This window comes from Mastacembelus armatus, chromosome 20 (genome assembly GCF_900324485.2).
Source record: "Mastacembelus armatus chromosome 20, fMasArm1.2, whole genome shotgun sequence".
NCBI lineage: Eukaryota > Metazoa > Chordata > Actinopteri > Synbranchiformes > Mastacembelidae > Mastacembelus > Mastacembelus armatus.
In genome coordinates this window covers 2,488,872-2,508,441 of record NC_046652.1, presented here as the reverse complement: position 1 = coordinate 2,508,441, position 19,570 = coordinate 2,488,872, and the positions used below count along the sequence as shown (strand labels likewise).

The 19,570-nt window shown below is 38.9% G+C and overlaps 1 protein-coding gene across 3 annotated transcripts in view; it reads left to right on the top strand.

Moving 5' to 3' along the window:
* Positions 1 to 19,570, top strand: part of tgfbr1b (transforming growth factor, beta receptor 1 b) — a 48,787-nt gene that overhangs the window by 19,431 nt on the left and 9,786 nt on the right. For all 3 annotated transcript variants that reach the window (XM_026291778.1, XM_033325768.1, XM_026291777.1), the window contains exons 2-8: positions 818 to 1,069; positions 6,451 to 6,720; positions 12,380 to 12,610; positions 13,366 to 13,533; positions 14,035 to 14,191; positions 17,113 to 17,237; positions 17,470 to 17,600. In XM_026291778.1, coding sequence (XP_026147563.1) covers positions 818 to 1,069; positions 6,451 to 6,720; positions 12,380 to 12,610; positions 13,366 to 13,533; positions 14,035 to 14,191; positions 17,113 to 17,237; positions 17,470 to 17,600 — 1,334 coding nt within the window. The remainder of the gene's footprint in view (positions 1 to 817; positions 1,070 to 6,450; positions 6,721 to 12,379; positions 12,611 to 13,365; positions 13,534 to 14,034; positions 14,192 to 17,112; positions 17,238 to 17,469; positions 17,601 to 19,570) is intronic.

Here is a 19,570-nt window from a genome sequence, read left to right as displayed (position 1 = left end):
AGCACATCATAAAAGAGGACAAAAAAGAATTTCAGATTAATATCAAAAATAAAAATGTTAAACTATCTTTTTTCACTTCCAGGTCAGCCTGTACTATTTCAGAAATGATGCAGGAAGGGCAGTGGGGGTTTGCAGATCAGCAGTCAAACAGCTTTGTAAGATTAATGATTGACATGCAGAGCAAACACCAGCCCTGATCACAAAGATGCTAGCAAAGGACACGCTACCCATTAGCCTCGTCTGCGGGGGAAGGTTTTTGAAGTTTGATGGCATTTGTTCAGCCATGACACTGCATGTGAGCTTTCTTGTGTGTTGGGCATGCACTGTGTCTCTTTGGGGAGGTGTCATCTGAATTCATTTTTTGTTAGTTCTCTGCAAATTTCAAATGGCATTTTTAGCTTGAAATGCCCATCCCTAGTAAATACATCAAGTAGAAGTATTTTTTTTCGTTTGCTGCGGTATTTGATCTGATTCTCTGCAAATTTCAAATGGCATTTTAGCTTGAAATGCCCATCCCTAGTAAATACATCAAGTAGAAGTATTTTTTTTCTTTTGCTGCGGTATTTGATCTGATTCTCTGTGAATTAACTGGAACCGTTGCTCTTTCTGTTGGTCTAAATGCAGGTTTCACTGTCCATTTAAAAACAAAAGTCTCAGTGTTTTGGTCAATGACTTTTCTAAAATAAATTTTTGAAGTCTACAAACCATGTGTTTGTTTCATACCTGCTGTGAAATTGCATGAAAACGTAATGTCCTAATTGTAATTCCTCATTCTTTTGTTTTTCCCTTTTTTTTTTTTTTTTTTTTTTTTCTCAAGCCCTCCAGTGTTACTGTGACCGTTGCAGCGCCAACTCCAGCTGTACAACGGATGGCGTGTGTTTCGTCGCCGCACGCAAATCGGGCAACCGGTGGACTGCCGAGCAGCGCCAGTGCATACATGAAAATGAACTGATCCCACGAGACAGGCCATTTATTTGTGCACCGTCTGTAAAAGATGACACGGGCATTTACCCAGCATGTTGTAATGAAGACTACTGCAACAAAGAACCTCGCCCCATAAACCTAACTGGTAAGTTCATGAAAAGCTTGGACTGTGCACTAGTGTCACTCACTAGTTGTATCAGTACTCAGTAACAGTAGTGGCTAACAATGTGAAATGCAGAAAAACAGTGAAACCGATCACCTTAGCACTGATGACTTATTCCACGTCTGAAGGTGTGTAAATTATTGGTGGGTTTCCTCCTTAACACAAAGTACTAAGTACTTTTATGAACAGGATTGCTTACTGTGTGATCTCTGTTGTTCACAGTCACTGATCTGGTACAAAAACAATACAGATGGAGACATGAGGATATGATGCAGTACAAGCAACTGTGCTCAGCTGAATTGATTTGGCATTCTTGTTTTTTAATAAAAGGGTTCTCATATGACTTAGCCATCTTAATTACGTATTTAACAGCACAGTTTTGGTGTACTTGCATTTATAAAATTAGCTTGAGATCAACACCCATTTAAAAATTAATTTATGTGGAGGAGGTGGGTTGGCATGATATTAACAGTACCTGCATCGCACATTGACACATTTATTCCTGTCTGTAGCATGTATGTGTGGAGTTTTGTACCTCTACCCCAGTAATAATTACAGCCTCCATTACCTTTTTCCATTGAATTTGAATTTTTTTCAAGCTCCATGTAAAATTTATTTGTGTGGTGGTGGAGAAATACAAAACAGTTTTCCATAATTTATTAACATATAGGTTTCTTATAAACCCATGTGGCAAAATATAAATTTTAGCACTTAATTCTATATTGAGTGATCAATTAGTACTCTGCTGTGTATCCATGTATGTACAAACACAATAAGCAGATTTACAGATTTTTAGATGGAATGGCTATCAGAGATAGTGGTGTCCTCAGGAAGTGTATGTCACACTAAATCATATCAGTATGTGTTTTATGTCTCTGTGTTCACGTCCCCGTGAAGGAGTTTGACTGTGTTTTTTTTTTTTGACTGACATTCACCACAAACTGGTTTTTTCCATTCTGTTTTGGCTTTGCCTTGCTACGTATTGATGTCTTTTATATCATATCCTTTAGTGTCCCAATGATTAAAATAGAGAGGAGCTAAATTTACAGTGTACAGCTAAATTTACAGTGTATGACCTCAGGGCATAGTTGTTCAAGTATTAGTTCTTAGATGTTTGGATGAGCCACTCAGCAGCATGGTCAAGTGCACCAAATAAAGACACAATTACCAAAGGTTTTATCCATTCGAGCTGCAGAACTCTCTCAACTGCAAGAAAAGAAAAAACATTTTCAGACTGCATATCCTTAGGCTGATCACTGGTAAAGGACATGGTGGCTCTTCTCTGCTATAAATATAAGACATATTTGTACAAAATCCCAGATGTCCTCTACCATCAAGTTTTATATAGTACCAGTGGCCATAAATTTAATAAAATATAATACTTTACTTCCTTTTTTAAAAAAAAATCTAATGGCAGCAAATTGTTGTAAATGGAGGAATGAAAGCATGGAGTAATTCCCTTTACACATTACACCCTCAAAAAGCAGAATGAGTTTAATTACTGTCTCATGACACACAACACTATCCCCCTGCTGATTTCTATACTTCAGAGAAATGCTTGGTACAGATTTGTTTTTATCTTTAAACAAGAACAAAATTAACAAAAATTTATATGTTCTAGCTACACAACCACTATTTTTAAACTGTATTAAATTAGCAGCTTTTCTAGTTTGTTGATTTGCTGTATTTTTGTATTATGATGTAATCATTTCTTTTGGGGGGCCCCCAGGAAGAAAAGCAGCTATGTTGGTTGTAAGAGGGATCTAAATGTAAGTAATATGCAACGATCCATCTTCAGTAGCTTTGTATAAACATTGTATAGAATAATCAGCTGTGAAAGTGCACAAAATGCATTATTGCTGTGATTAACAAACACAGACACAGGTTGTCTTCTTCCTGTTTATTCATACACGTGTCAACAGGTGACTAGGCCTCAGTTCTTTGCCATCCCACACCATTTACTATAAAGAATAATAAATGTATAGTAAAATTTCAATTCCAGACTATAAGCTGGGCATGAATAACTATATATAATATCTACCCTGAAACCTGATTTAACTGTTAGTCAATGTGTTACCACAACATTTTAATAATCTATTTAAAATAATAACTTGAGTTTGACACTGTTTGTCCTCTTTGTTCCAACATATTCTCATATTCATATTCTCCAACTGTGACTTTATTCTTTTATTAAACAGATGTGTGATGCACTGGCGCTTAAGTGACAAAGCCAACTGCCTCTCAGTTACAGTTTTTAAGCACATCTTGTCCTTGTTCTTTTCTCCCCCAGTTTCCTTTATTTATTTTCACTAGCAGCATGGTTTTAATTTGAATTTAAAGGAAATTAGTAGATAGAGCAGCTTGATGTCACTATTCAACTTATAACTCAATTTGTCTGTTTCTTTCCATCTTGTCTGGAAGGAATAAAATTGGCAAGCCTCAGTGCATTCTATGAAATATGGGTTGACTTGCTCAGTTATACTTTGTATTAGTTAAGTTATAACTAATAATAATCATCCATCCATCCATCCATTATCTATACCTGCTTATTTCTATTCAGGGTCACAGGGATCTGCTGGAGCCTATCCCAGCTCTCTGTGGGTGAAAGGCAGGGGTCCACCCTAGACAGGTCACCAATCCATCACAGTAACAATTATTTTCTGCAATTATTATTGTATGTTAATCGAAGACTAACTGGAGATAAATTCACTGAATTATTCTGTATAAAATTGTTATCCAGTTAAAGATTTGATCTTTTTTTCTGATACCTTTTTTAAACTTGAGAAGACAAACACTGAAAACGTGTTATACTGTGAGGATGCTAAACCAGTTAATAGCATTTATTTACACTTCATGTCCAAAATCATATGAACATTGACCTTCAATTTCATTTGCCAAACCCCTTTTTCCTTTCTGTCCTTATTCTCTATTTCTGTTGCTGTCACTCCCACATTCACAAGTCTATTCCACTGACATTTTTTTCATTCTCATTACAGGCAACGGTTCATGTTATACTGCCCCACAAATGTTTTGTGACTAAAAACATGAAAGTGTTTTTCCTGTTATTCCCACACTCTGCCAATCTTTAGCTTTGTGAAAATGAGTCATTAAAACAAGTCTACAAGAGCATGTAAGAGGCCCTTGCTGTGCAGGGAGCATTAAACATTGTGCCTAGTGGAGGGGATTTGGTAGAAAAGAGCACAAGAGCAGCACAGTATAGAACACAATACTTTTTTTGCTGCATTTCCATGGCAGGAATCAGCTGTTTAATTTTGCCAATTTTTTAGATCCCATATTATTTAGATATCAGCTTTGTGTGTGTGTGTGTGTGTGTGTGAGGGTGTGTGTGTGTGTGAGGGTGTGTGTGTGTGTGTGTGTGTGTGTGTGTGTGTGTGTGTGTGTGTGTGTAAAAAATGAATGACATAAGCCTGTTCATACATACAGTTTATAACAGTAACTCTGGTGGCAGTTTAACATTAATGCATAATCACAAGGACAGCCTTACTAAGTGTTTGATGTGCTTGGACTCTTAGAATAAAATCATTGTAAAGCTGCAGCAGTTCTGTGTAACTGAGTCCAAAGTACTGTATTAAAAGCTAAACACTGTGAAAGAGAAAACTATCGAGGACATTCTATGAATCATCTTTAAAAATATATTTTCATCTGTTGTGGCCAAAAGCGAGGCGAAAAAACCCTGCACAGCAAATCTGTATGTCTCTAAAAATGTAAAGTACTAGAACACAGCTGTTTAATGTATTAAGAAGTTTTCAATTGTCAAAGCTGCAAGGTTGCATTTTATTACTTTTGGTTAGCAGTAAGCTTATTTGTAGTTTATGAATAAGCTTCTTCTTCCTCATGTCAGTTTTCAATTATAATAAATGCCACACACCACTCCAATACCTGAATATAGTGAAAAGGTACTGCATTCAATTTACTAAGTTTTGCAGATATTTAAATTATTAAAAGGATATGACAGACTGTTGAATTATTACTTACTATTAACAGTTTATAAAAAGCATGTTTTCAGGTCAAAATTCACATATCTGATGTACAGTGGTCCTAGCTGATATTACCCCTCTGCTCAAAGCTACAGACATAACTAGGGTGGATTTTTGAAATATTTAGACCCAGCCACTTTTTACACACATAATTGTGTTAAAGGTTTAATTTTAAATTAATAATTAGTCTAAACTCATTAACTCGTCACATCAAAATGAAAGCATGATGTTAGAAATGTATATATAACTGCCCACATTAAATATGAAAGATAAGTTATTTTTGATTCCTTGTCTAGTTGGAAGCAATTTATTAATATAATATGTAATATGAAGGCTAATATGCTTTTGTACTGTACCAAATTTTTTTTAGGAGATTGTTAGATCAGAACCTTATTAGAACATTTTTTTTAAGGAAACACTTCCTCCCCTGCCTTCATCTATTACACAGATGGTAATAAAATATTCAGTGAAGCTCTACTTTACCAACTGTCTTGACCTTTCACGTTGTAAAGCAAAGTGATGCTTACTTATGACACTCCCACTGGAGAGATGTTTTAGAAAACAGGATCCTATGTCAACCTGCACAAGAACACACAGTAGACACACAGAGACTCTACATTGTATGAATGATTCAGATTTCACTGTTCATGTATTCCCTTTGTGTTCAGATGTCTATCTACATTCACTTCATTGTAGTTTTCAGTTCGGACCATATGGTGCTATGTGTATGCATATGGTTTTGTGAGAGTGTTGCCTACAGGCCAAATCACCCATCAGCTTAGCAGATGCTATGTTTCCTTGCACCACTTGACCAGTTAGTTTCCAGCCTTGCGTCGAGTAATTTAGGTTTCCCACTTGCCAGCCATTCATTTATTTGAAGTTAACCTTTCCAACAGTGGAAAATGGCTGTACATATTGACGACCTTAACCCAACTATAACATTTCTGCAAGTGATTTAGCGACTGGGTTCTCCATAATGAAATGAGGTGTGAGAAAGGAGATAAGGTGACTATCGCCCAGCCATTCCATTGCCCTGTCATGAACAGCTTCAATCACTGCCAGCTCCCGGCCTAGCCGAGGTTTAGCGGCACTGCAGGTGTAAGGGTTGTTATGTCTAGGCAGAATCCTGATTTGGTCATAATGATGATGGTAGCCTCACATCATCGACTCTTCAAATCCAAACCTGACTTTCCTGTAGCACTGTGCAGGTTACTATTGCAACAACAACCCATCACCATCATTAGTGTAAAAATACCATGCCACAATGGTCTAAACCAACTCTCACCCAGTGCACTCACAGATCATAGATTGTCTTTTGGTATATTTTCTAAACTACATTGTGTTTGTTTCCTTTTTGTCCTGCAGTCCCCACAGAAAAGCCTCCTTCTTTGGGCCCTGTGGCCCTTGCAGCAGTGATTGCCGGACCTGTCTGTGTGCTCTGCCTGCTGCTGGTAGTGGCGTTTTATGTTTGCCACAGCCACAGAGCTCTAACAAACGGTGGTGCTGGGGCCCACCATCACCACCATCACCGGGTACCCAACGAAGAGGACAACTCGATGGACCATCCATTCATCACTGTTGGAACAACTCTGAAGGATCTCATCTATGACATGACCACCTCTGGTTCTGGATCAGGTAGGCAAAAAATAGTAACTTCATGGCTTAACCTGGTGCCTTATTGTTGATTCCACAGTTGTGTTGTGTTGCTCGACTGAAACAATTTTCTCTCTGCTTTATCTGATACTGATACGACGTACGACGTTTGAGTCCAGAGATACAAAATGTCCTTGCTAGAAGACCTCAGACTGAAATTTGATTTGTGTGGGGTGATTCATTCAGTGAAATAATTAAATTTGTTCAAATCTTTGTTACTACATTTTTAAAACAGCTGCAAGAGAGAAAAAGAAATTAGGCTCATGCACAGTCATGTCCTGGACTCTTTCTTATCTAGATGCATTTACTTCCTAGTCTCTGCTGATTTCCTGATAAGCCCACCATGATGGCAGTACTAAAGTACTTTGCCAAAGCTGGAGTGACTTGAAGTAACATTTAAATTGTGAATGAGGATGCTACCTTGCATTCCCACTGCTCTCTCATAGCCTGTGTTTACTAGCATTTAAAGGTCACGTCCTTAAGTGTTCAGTGCAACATGTTGGTGATTAGATAAAGAAAATTACAGCTTCAGATTTTCAAACACTATGTCTCTGCATCACTTTTGCAGAGCTGTTCCTTGCACCATAGCATTTATATCAGTGTGCAGTAGTCTTCATAGGTCCACAGGACCAAATTATAGTCTAATTCAAGGTCCTGTTTTTATTACAATTGTGCCAATATAATAACCAAGTATCCATCAGATTGTCTATACAGTCTGATGAAATGGTGCTTCATCTTCACAGCAAAAAAGACGTTTTTTTCTGAGGCAGACAGAGCGTGACCTGGTGAGAAGTGGTGTGTGTGTGTGTGTGTGTGTGTGTGTGTACGTGTGTGTGTGTGTGTGTGTGTGTGTGTGTGTGCGCGCCAAGGCTCTTAACTATTTTCACCATCCTCCCAGAACTCTGGAAATACATCAAAACCATCCCAAAATAAATGTGGATAGTTATGAATTTATTCTCTTATACATTGCCATTAGTTAAAGGCAATAAAAGAAACTTTTAAGATAAAAATAACATACGAGTTACTAAAAGATGAATCATCAAACATGTATTTAAATTCACATGTAAAGATTATATTATAAGCTAGAGGAAAATCAATGGCACCTCCAAGGACTTTCATAGAGCGAGGAAAAAAAACATGGAATAAAAATTGCTTTCAAAAAGCAAATGACCTTACTGTGGTAAGTATAATACAATAAATAGACCTGGATAAAACATTTTACTGGAGCTCAATAACTTGAAACTGAGCTAGTAACAGAATGGGTACTGGTCTGATTAGTCTTGGAAGTTAGATCTTCAAACCTGCGGCCACTTTGACTGCTGTCGAGGCATTGAATTGCTTTGCAGGAGGGCCATAAAGTAAGATGCACAGGCGGAAGCTTAACCCCAGCAAGATGAACCCATGATGAACAGTTCTGTGATCGCCGCTCTGACCCTCATGAGCTCAAACTGGTCTTGCCAACAGTGCCCAAAGTAGCCACTGCCACAGCACATAGAGTTCAAGGTGCTTGTCACTGGTATCACTACACCATAGCTGCACTTTCAGGTCAAGCCACTTTCCCTTAGCTGCCACTAAAGAAGTGAATTGCAAAGATTTCCAAATGTTGCCAATCCAGCCTTATCTTCCGGCCAGGTAGGCAGATAAAAATGGGTGGAGGATGCCTCCAGATTCCCACATTGACACACACCTCAGAATCAGAATCGGAATCGGTTTTATTGCCAGGTACAGCAAAGAACACTTTACAGTACTATGAATTTGTCTTGGTGTCTAGAGCAAGCATATGTACAGGTATGGAGTGAGTACATAGTTTTATAATAATTTAGAAGGAAGAATAAAGAATCAAAATAAAATAAATACTATGTATATACAGAAAAGTGAAGAGTGCGTGAAGTGTAGTGCACTTTAAGAGTTAAGTGAAAAGTGACTGACTGCAGTTTGGGGGAGGGGCCACGTAGGGGTGACTGTTTAGCAGGCTGACTGCAGTGGGGAAGAAACTGTTCTTACAGTGTGAGGTCGGCTGCGATCTTGGCTGCGTGTCTCTGGGTCCTGGAGATCTACAGCTCCTGGAGAGATGGGAGACTGCAGCCGATCACCTTCTCAGCAACGTGGATGACAGTTTGGCCTTGTCTTTGGCTGTGACTGCAGCAAACCAGACTGTGATGGAGGATGTCAGGATGGATTCAATGATGGCAGTGTAAAAGTTCACCAGCATCTTGAAGGGAGGTGAAACTTCTTTAGCTGCTGCAGGAAGTAGATCCTCTGCTGAACCTTCTTGGTGAGGGAGCTGATGTTCTGCTCCCATTTGAGCTCCTGGGTGATGGTGGTGACCAGGAAGCAGAAGAACTTGACAGGGGTCACCAGAGTATCACAGAGGATGAGGGGTGGAGGGGGGGCTGGGTCCTTCCTGAAATCCACAATCATCTCCACTGTTTTGAGGGAGTTGAGCTCCAGGTTGTTGGTGCTGCACCGTGACACCAGACAGTCCATCTCACTCCTGTAGGCCAACTCGTCCCCATCAGAGATGAGGGCGACGAGTGTGGTGTCGTCTGCAAACTTCAGGAGTTTGCAGACTGGTGAGCAGATGTGCAGCCGTTGATGTATACGGAGAATAGCAGAGGAGAAAGGACACAGACTTCGGGGGGATCCAGTGTTGATGGTCCGGGACTCAGAGACGTGCTTTCCCAGCCTCACAAACTGCCATCTGTCTGTCAGGAAGTTCGTGATCCACCTACACAGGTTATTGACGCAGAGCATTCCTGTAACCATAGTAACTTATTCTTTTTGACTGTGTGAGTGTAGCAGTCCCAGTTGAATATCCTGTTGCAGCTGTGGCTATTGTAAAGTCAGAGGCAGGCGGCTCAGGGTCTGGTCCTGCCGTGCATTGATGTAACATTAAATATTGGAGTATCACACTAAGGGACATTATTGCTTTTCTGTGTGTATGTTCTCAAAGAGGTTTAACAAGAACTGTATATGCAGTCTATTTTATTTTCATCACCATTCATTGTAACATTGCACACCTACAGTGCTCATAATCACGACTTATTTGTACCGTGCCCGTGCAAAACTGTTCCCACATAACGAATAACTTTAAGTGCACTGTGGTAACTTTGACTGCTCTCTTTCCTCTAAAAGCCTGGATTAAAGAGATACAGAGAAATCAGAACTTGTATTTAATGGCTGTCATCAGGGCAATCACTGTCAGCCTCTGAGAGTGTTCAGACTAAACATGATTTCTGTCATCATTTTTCACGCTTATCTCTGAGTCAGAAGGAAAGGAAATATAAGATATAGCTGTATGGTGTAGCCATTACAGCAAACTGCATAGGATGCTATATCCATGGCAACTTGCCAGCTGACCTGTTCACTTGGTCATACCCTGCTCCACATCTTCAGGTGGGCCAGCGCACAGTACAGAGTGATCACGCTAGTCAAACAAACTGGACTTTGAAGGTCAGATGCTTTCAGGCTTGCTACTAGTTTGAGTACACCGTAATACCCCGTAGCTGCAAATATCTTAAAGTAGAAGTCTGTTAAATTGACTAGCCGACACAGGTTAAGGCTGCATGCACATGCAATGTACTGGCAAGAGCTGTTCTTTTTGCCAGCCATGAATTACCACCTCTCTGTGGAGACTGGCACCAACATGCTGCCAAGGAAGGACTTGGATTCATTCTCTCTAGCTATTTACACCATATTGCACAATATGCACTTGTGTATGTGACTGTTGCAATGTGTGTGCTTTGGCAGGATTGTATGGGCTGTTTTAATTACTTTGCTGAGTCAGATGTCTGTGTTTGTGGTGTGCATGTTAAAATTGGAGGAGTATTTTCATTCAACTTCCATTTTTTTTTTGTTTCCTTATCAGCAGTTTGTTCATATATAATTTTCTAATGGTTATTACAGAATTTTAGTTGTTAATTTTGGAAATATATCTGGTTTAGGGAAGGAAACAGCAGCGAACTCTGTTACAGAAACTCTAGCACTTCAGGCCTTTTATTTAGTTTTTTATTAGGACATTGGTGAGTCCTAACCTGAACAGAATTGTAGTTTTTCATTCCAGTTACAGCTGAGTGTATGGAAAATGACTGTAGTTGTAATTAGATGTAGCTGTAACAACGTAAGAGTGTGTAGAGGTTGCTTTTTTGTGTGGTAAACTAGTCTGTTATCAACAAGGTTTCTTATGGCCTTCAGAATGTTTTTGTTAGTTTGTATTGTTGATGAAACCTGTTGCTTCCTCATGTGGATGTAGTGGAATGAAAATAATATGGGCAATAGTAAATTCCATTTATTTTTATTTCAGTAGTGAAAACATTTCACCCACCCTCTGCTACTGTGTCCACAGATACTACTTTCTTTTAACAAATTCAGCTGGCAAACAGGACAAGACAGGGTTGTCTGCTGCTCCCTCTTCTGCTCTGTCATTGGAAAGCCTTGCTCAAGTACTGAAATCCTCAATCCATTCAATTAGGCTTTAGGATACAAGTCATATGATCTCCTTGTATGTACATGACTTTGGAGTTTGTTTTTAGAAAGTTTTGGCTTCTCAGTCCTCATGGCAGAATAACTTATAATAGGGACTTTGTGGCTGCTGCTTTGATGTAGACACAGTCACGCATAAACACTCGGGTCAGAATTCTCGGGTCAGTGCTTTTTTCTTGCAGCACCTTAAAACTAGCTGTCAGCATCCTCTTATTTGTCTTCAACTTTAAAAGCATATGAAGTGTCCTTGAATTTTCCTCTTACCACCCACCAAATGTGTGAATGGACTGTGTCCACCTCACAAAACAAATTGGACCAAAGTGAAACATTTTGTCAAGTTCTTCAGTTTTATTATCGTGGAATGGAGAAAGGCTTTCAATAAGGAGCCAGAACATGATAGAACATGGTCTGATCTTTATATGAAATTGTAGAAGCTGGTGCTCAGCCATACTTATCAATAGAGCATGTCCTACTCCATACAAAAGATTCCAGATGAAACTACACCCCAGTGACACTTAATGTTCAGCTGTGACTTCCAGCACATTTTTTCACATGTACTGGGAGTGTCCACAGAGTTATATTGGTAGTATTAGCAGATCAACATTTTCTCTGTAGCCCGTCTTTCTCTTCTTCTTAATAACTCTTAAATTAATCCAGTGGATAATGTTATCCCTGATTTGGCTACTGCGGAAGAAGATGGATGGATGGATAATGTTATTTTCTCAGTTCATGACTGCCAAGACGATCCAGAACATCTTGGTATAAACATTCCTTGTCAGGGAACATGTAAACTTCATTTTATATTGCAGAGGAACTGAAAAAGTGAAAAAAAACTGTGACAATAATGTACTTGTGACTTGCTTCATTTTTGTTTAACTATATTTTTCCTGTAGGCCTTTTATGTATAGACCTGCTTATGTGCCTCTTTTCTGTATTGGCTATTGCCACTGTGTTGTAATTTATGTTTTTGTTTCTGTAAACAAATAAGTTCACACAAACACATAAACCTCGCAAATGACAAACAGGGGTAGAGAGTGAAGCATCTGGTTTTATTCAAGTGATTTACAATTGTCATTTTTTTAAGAAAACAATATGTTCCCTTCACCAAGTTGGTTTCAGCTTTAAAAATGTTTTTCTTTTTTCTTTTCTTTTTCCCTAGGCCTGCCACTACTAGTCCAGAGGACCATTGCCAGGACCATCATCCTCCAGGAGAGCATTGGTAAAGGGCGTTTTGGGGAGGTGTGGCGGGGCAAGTGGCGTGGTGAGGAGGTGGCTGTGAAGATCTTCTCATCCCGCGAGGAGCGCTCCTGGTTCCGTGAAGCTGAGATTTACCAGACTGTGATGCTAAGACACGAGAACATCCTGGGCTTTATTGCTGCAGACAACAAAGGTGAAAATCCTCCAAAGAGTTTTTAGAGGCTGGATTAGAATAAGACTCACATTTTGCACTGGGGAAAGAGTTAGGCTTAACATTCAGCGAGAAAGAGAAGAATATAAATCAGAATCATTCAATATAGTGCCTTCAGAGAATCAAGACTGAGTGAAGCCTATCCTCATCAAACTGAAATGTCATAACTCTCCTCTCACCGTCTGCAAATGACAGTGTGGGCTGCTTTAGTTACAAGTGAAGCACCTCTGTAAAGCTGAAGGTAGTGCAGACAAGTATTCATTGTGAATAGACATGCTGGTAGACAGTGTGGGGGAGTAACAGTCCACAGTGAGAACCAAGCAGACATTATCACACAGTTTTATCGGCTCCAAAAGCACACACACTTGCACACACCATGGCATGCGTATATATGTGTATGAAACACAATCTGTGAACACCCCTTAAACCACAAATAAATTCTAATTTTACTGTGTTAACATTTGTTGTTGTTCTTCTTTTTTTTTTTAATAAAAAATTGCATAACTTCATAAAATCAGAATACACAGGCATCATAGTGATTTACCCTAATGAATTAGTTCCCCATGACGAGAATGTGTCTTTGAATCTGATAAAAACTCATTAAAAGAAAAAAAAAAAAAGATCATCTTTCAACGTTTTCATGACCTCCAGGGTAAATTAATGACAACACTTTTCCGTTAACATTTTAGCTTTGCTCATCTTCTTTGTTTGATGTTTTATGTCTTATGTCTTTGTAGATAATGGGACATGGACTCAGCTGTGGCTAGTGTCAGACTACCATGAACATGGCTCCCTGTTTGACTACCTGAATCGCTATACTGTCACTGTGGAGGGCATGATCAAACTGTCCCTGTCCACAGCTAGTGGGCTTGCCCACCTCCACATGGAAATAGTGGGCACACAAGGTGAGTCAGCATGCAATTCTATTGATATTTTTATAAACTTGTTTGTTGTGAATTTCACAGGTAATCATTTTCTCTTCTGTATTTTGAATTTTGTTTCAAATAGAAAGCAAAACCAGTAGAAAAATGCAAATAGAAATGAACAGATGTGCTTGTCTGTGCTGCAAACTTGGGCAAAAACACACGCACTAGTGCTGGAAACCTGCCATTAAGAATGACATTTTCAAGTTCTTCTGAGTTGCATGATTTTACAGAGGGGTCTGTGTCTGGAGGTAATCAAGAGACTTCAGTGGAAATCGGGCCGATTTAACTACCAATTTTAAACTGTTTATGTATTTTACCTGGAGTCTCTTTCATCTATTTTTAATCTGAACTTTTGTCTGTAGGGGTCATAAAGTTTTAAATCTGATTTCAGGAATTTTGCAAATATCTTACCCTCATTTGCTTATATTAATTCTCCGTTACTGCAGGGTTTTTGTTTTATACATGACTCTCTGTCTCCAGGTAAGCCAGCTATTGCCCACAGAGACCTGAAATCAAAGAACATTCTAGTGAAGAAGAATGGGACCTGCTGCATTGCTGATCTGGGTCTAGCTGTCCGCCATGACTCAGCCACTGACACCATTGACATAGCTCCAAACCACCGGGTGGGAACCAAAAGGTAACCTAACCTTTTTTGATGCAAACAGGTCATTTTTACTTTAGCAGCAGTCGACTTATGATTGAATGTCCTCTTTTCCCTCCTGGTCTGTATTGCTGTGATTTTGTCAGGAGGTAACTTAAATTCTGTAACTACCATTACCTCTGTTTTTCGAGGGTATTGTGTGCAAAGCAGAACGCATCAAATTTAATTAGCATTTCGTGCCTCTGCATTGGTGATAGTCATGGCTGCAGGCATTATGTTTTCAAGTTATCCACCTGTCCGTTCATCTACCCTGTTCTTGTGAACATTATTGCTCAGGAACTGTGTGAAGAAAAGCCTATAGATTTGGCACAAACATCAACTTGGACTCAAGGATAAACTGTTTGGATTTTGGAGATCAACAGTCAAGGTCTCTGTGTCCTCACGTCTTTCACATTCTTGTGAGCACGGAATCTCAGGAACACCTTGAGGAAATCTCTTCTGCCACAGACATCCACTTAGACTTAAGGATGAACTGATTAGATTTTGGTGGTCAAAGGTCAATGTGACCCTGTGTCCATCCCATCCTTGTGGGAGCAATATATCAACAGAGTGAATGAACAGAGGGAAGATTTGAACAAATCTCCACTAAAAGTCAGGGTCTTTGTAACCTCATGTCCTTCCTGTTATTGTGAAGGTGGTATCTCACGAGTGCTTCAAGGAAATTTCTTCAAATTTGTTACAAACCTCCACTCAAATCAGTCCCATTCTTGTTAATATATTATCTCAGGAACACCATACGAATATTTGGTCAAATTTGTCATAAGTGTCCTATTCTTGTGAGCATGATATCTTGGATGCCTAGAGGGTGAAGTGATGACAACTTCTAACATGACATCGTGTCCCATCAAAAACACATTTCTGACACAAACCTTGGATTTCTTGTATAGATCATCTCTTTTGCTAGGTTGGAAATATGTGAAATCCACGTCTTACAATTCGTAATACTGTTTTACAGTAAATCTACTACATGTTTATGTATTCAAAACAAGAAATACTGCAACTTGATGCAAACTCCACATAGAAAGGCTTCAGGGTTGAACAGGATTTGCACACAGAACCATTTGCTATAAAGGGACAGTCCTAACCACCACAGCACTGTGCCACCCGATAATCATTTTTATCTTTTTTCAGATGTGATAGAATCAAAATGTGGTTTGGTTAATGTTGCGATTTATGGCTACAATAATTGTACTGTGGAAACTTGATTCTGACACAAAAATAACAAAATCACATTTGGTGCCCATGACTTAGAGAATTACAGACTTAAAAAAAAACTCTCTCGAACGATTGTTACCCTTACAATATCCAGACAGTTACTCATCGTCTCCACCCTTTCAACCCAGGTATTAAATTTCCAAACTGGAGACTTTTAGTTTGTGTTACTGTCCACACATCTGTTGTTCTATTACACAAATTCCTCTAGCTGCTGGGTTGAAAACTGAGCCCCCTTCCTCCTGCCCTAGTGATGCCAGCATAGTTTTCATCCTGTAATGTTTTTCTTTTTCTTTTTTTCTTTTGGTTACACCTTCCCTCAACCTTGTTCTCTGCATGGTGGTTTGACACGGATGTATTTCAGTGCCACTAAATGATTCAGTATGATGATTCAGCACTGGTATTGGCAGAGATCTGTGTTAATACTGATGATTCCACTAGTGTTTGTTTTCTGTATGTCTCAGTCCAAAAAAATCTCACTTGAATAAGTCTGGTTGTGTGTGAAATGTGAATGCATACATACACACACACACACATATTATACACACTGAGGGAGTTCGTTAAATGTGAGGATATTTTAATGCTAATTACTAACCACCAATAAACATCTTCAGTCTCTCTGGGTTGCCTGGCAACTAATTCCCACCGAGAAATGCTATAACAGCAAATGTCTTTTTTACACGTCGATTTTTGCTTGAGATGTAACATAGAATTAATTTTTAGAGGTACTGGTATGTTTAGACATAGCCAAGCTAGCCGTTTTTTGTTTGTTTTGTTTTGTCGTGTTTTCATTTTCCCAGTAGTTTTGACCAAGTAGAAAAAGAAAAACAAAGTCTATAACACTGCTAAAAATGCACTGCTCTGTACTTGCATCCTTCTGTCCTTCACTTCAACCTTTGCAGTAAGATTCCTTAATTTAGATTTTACAGTGTATACCACCACCTGCTGGATGTTTTGGTAAATCCTCTTCATCACTTACAAAATACCAGCTGATAGTAGCCTAATTGATAGCAATTACATGTAATGCTGACAAAGCAGGTGATAAACAGAAGCTTCATAAAGCAATATCTTCAGAGACTACTAGAGGAATGAGGGATTGCAATTTTGACCCATGAATGAGGAATTCCCAGGAAGTGCCGGTCATAAACTTGCATTGATTAATTCCCTGCCCTTTGTACACACTGCCCATTGCTATTACTGATTGGATGGTTTAGTGAGGTCTTTGTGGCTATTTTTTTTTTTTTTTTAAGTTAGAGATATGGATGGAAATTGTCAATTAAAAAAAAAGATGTGGATAGTTTTCTGTTATGCTACCAAAAAATAATTTTCTGTCAATGGTGATGGATGATGGAAAATTAAATGACAAGAAGGAGAGATGGATGATGTCGACAAAAACTGGCTGACCACATCACCATTTTTTTTTTTTTGAGGTAGTGCTTTTGTTTAACTTCAAAAAGGGCTCTGGCTCTAAGTCAAGTTTAAGACCCAACCTATTACTGCACACCTATGTGCTCTTTCCCATTTTCACCTGTGCACACTGCTCTTAACATGGACAGACAGGCAATCTGTGGTTGAAGATCATGTTTACAGCTTTTTGTTTCAGGAATGTTCCCTGTGTTACATTTTGTACTTTAAACATCCTTTAAACAGATAGTTTGATAACAATCCATTATCTTTCTACTCAGGTATATGGCTCCTGAGGTCCTGGATGACTCCATAAACATGAAACACTTTGAGTCCTTCAAGCGAGCTGACATCTATGCCATGGGGCTGGTCTTTTGGGAGATTGCCAGCCGCTGCTCTATGGGAGGTGAGGATCAAATGAGAGAGAGGGTCTAAAGGGAGATGAATCATTGTCTCAATGAATGGGAGGTTTACTCGTTAATAGAGGGAGTGATCAATAAATGAAACTAAAGAAGAACAGACATAGTTATGGAAATGTTGACACACTGGTCTTAATATTCAAGCATATGGTGTATCGTGTAAACCAGAATAAAAAAAGCAAGTAAAGCCAAAATATGAATTGCATATTTTTCTGGCAGGTATCCATGAGGACTACCAGCTGCCCTACTATGACCTAGTTCAGTCAGATCCATCAGTGGAGGAAATGAGGAAAGTGGTTTGTGAGCAGAAGCTTCGGCCAAACATTCCCAATCGTTGGCAGAGCTGTGAGGTAGGACAAGCGTCACTGTATCAAACTAACTTTGCAAAGATCATGTTTACAGGGGGAGAGCTCAAATTGTTTCTAGTTCTTTTTATCCAAACTGAGGTGAGGCTGCAAACAGGCTTAAGTTCATCCATTCAAACACATCCTATACACGACTGATGGATCTAATTTAATTCAGCTTTAGCAACAGTAGAGGAGAGTTCACGGACAGACTGAGTCATAACTGGACAAAGCTGAACACAGACATGACTTCTTTGGGTGCAGTGTGACTTTCGCTTCCTGATAACATTATGTCTGATGTACATCCTGAATTAACAAATGATTCTTAATTAATTTTTAATGAAGTTATTAAAGGGGATGCAGCACTGACGATGAAGAGACATTTGTACTAACTTAAAATGCTCTCAATATTAAATTAGAGTTAGGGTGAAGTTCAATGTGTATCAAAAAATTAAGAAATGAAACAGAATAAAAATTATTTCAAACATCAAAATAAAAGCTCTTGTGTGGGTGCTACAGGGCTGCTACTTCTAGGTGGATGTTACAGGAATATACTGTATACTGGCTGACAGAGCTGTGTTCTCATTAACCAAGTGCAGTAAGAGCAAGTAGTATAACAGATTGTTCCTTGAACCTACTGTTGCAACCTAACAACTTTCTCATTATATTTTGTGACTTCTGAGACCCCTTGAAGGTTTTATTTTTCTTTTTAAAAATGTGACTAGTGAAAAATGTAAAATTATTAAATCAAAACCTGAAATCTCATTCAGACCCTTTGATGTGGCACCTAAAAAGACCCACTTTGACACTATATGAGTGTAACTTAAGAACTCATTTAAAACATAAGGCGTCACAGGCACAGAGAAAGTTGTTCTGTGTTGCTTTTCTGTCATTGCTTTTCTATTTTTGTGGTAAGTCAAAGCTCAGAATGGCGGAATAGCTAAGTCTGCTGAAGGACACACTGGTGGTGAGACAGTGACAGTTTGTAGTTCTCTAATCCACATAATTAACAGAGGATCGCAACACCCCAGTAGTCTAAATGACCATCTAGGAAGTTTCATAGAAGTGCATCTCACCAGACTGACACAGAGACAGACATGTTGACTCATACATACCAGATGTTGTTTACTGCATGGCCAAGGGAAGACATTAGTGTAAACTCTGGAGCCCCTGTCTCTAGGCCTATTTACAGTGACAAATATGAAGTTTCCAATTAGGTGACAGAAGACTTTCTGTTTAAAAAGTTAGCTTCAGACATATTTCTCAGAAAAAACAAGTTCAAACCAAGTAATTTTTAAGAGAGAAAAAAAATTGTTCACATAACACTAAGAGTAAACAGGACATGTCTGCTCTTTCAAACTTAAGGTGTTTCTTTAAACCATCACCAGGAGTAGAAAGAAGCGTTAGGAAAAATAGCTGAGAATTACCAGGTGGAAAGAAAACTTCATGTGGTCCAGTGTGCCCAGTTTTTCATTGTCCTTGATGTATGTCTAGAACCTTCAGAAACTCAAATCTCCCTGTGGCAAACTGAATTTATCTGACATTTTTTAGAAAGGCGCACGGCTATATGTATAAGTCAGGCCATTTTATTTACATGGCACATTTAAAAATAACACATGCTGAGCAAAGGCCTTTACAGAGATTTATAATCTGACAACAAGACAAGGAAGCTAAAATGAAACAGGACAAATAAGCAAATTAAACATTGCTTTAAAAACAAAAGAGTTGCCAAAAAAAGGACGGGCCTGGACAGGCCAGTACGAAGGAGATATGGTCTGTTTCCTTGGTTCTAATAAAGAGTCTCACTGCTCCGTGTTGAATCATTTGCAGATGAGATCAAGCTGCTGCTGATTGCTAAATAGTGTGGTGTTGCAATAGTGAAGGCATAAGGAAATAAACGAATGTGCTATAATCTCCAAATCTTTAGCAGAGACCTGGATCTTAATTTGGGTTTGAATTTTGCAGGTGATTTTAGA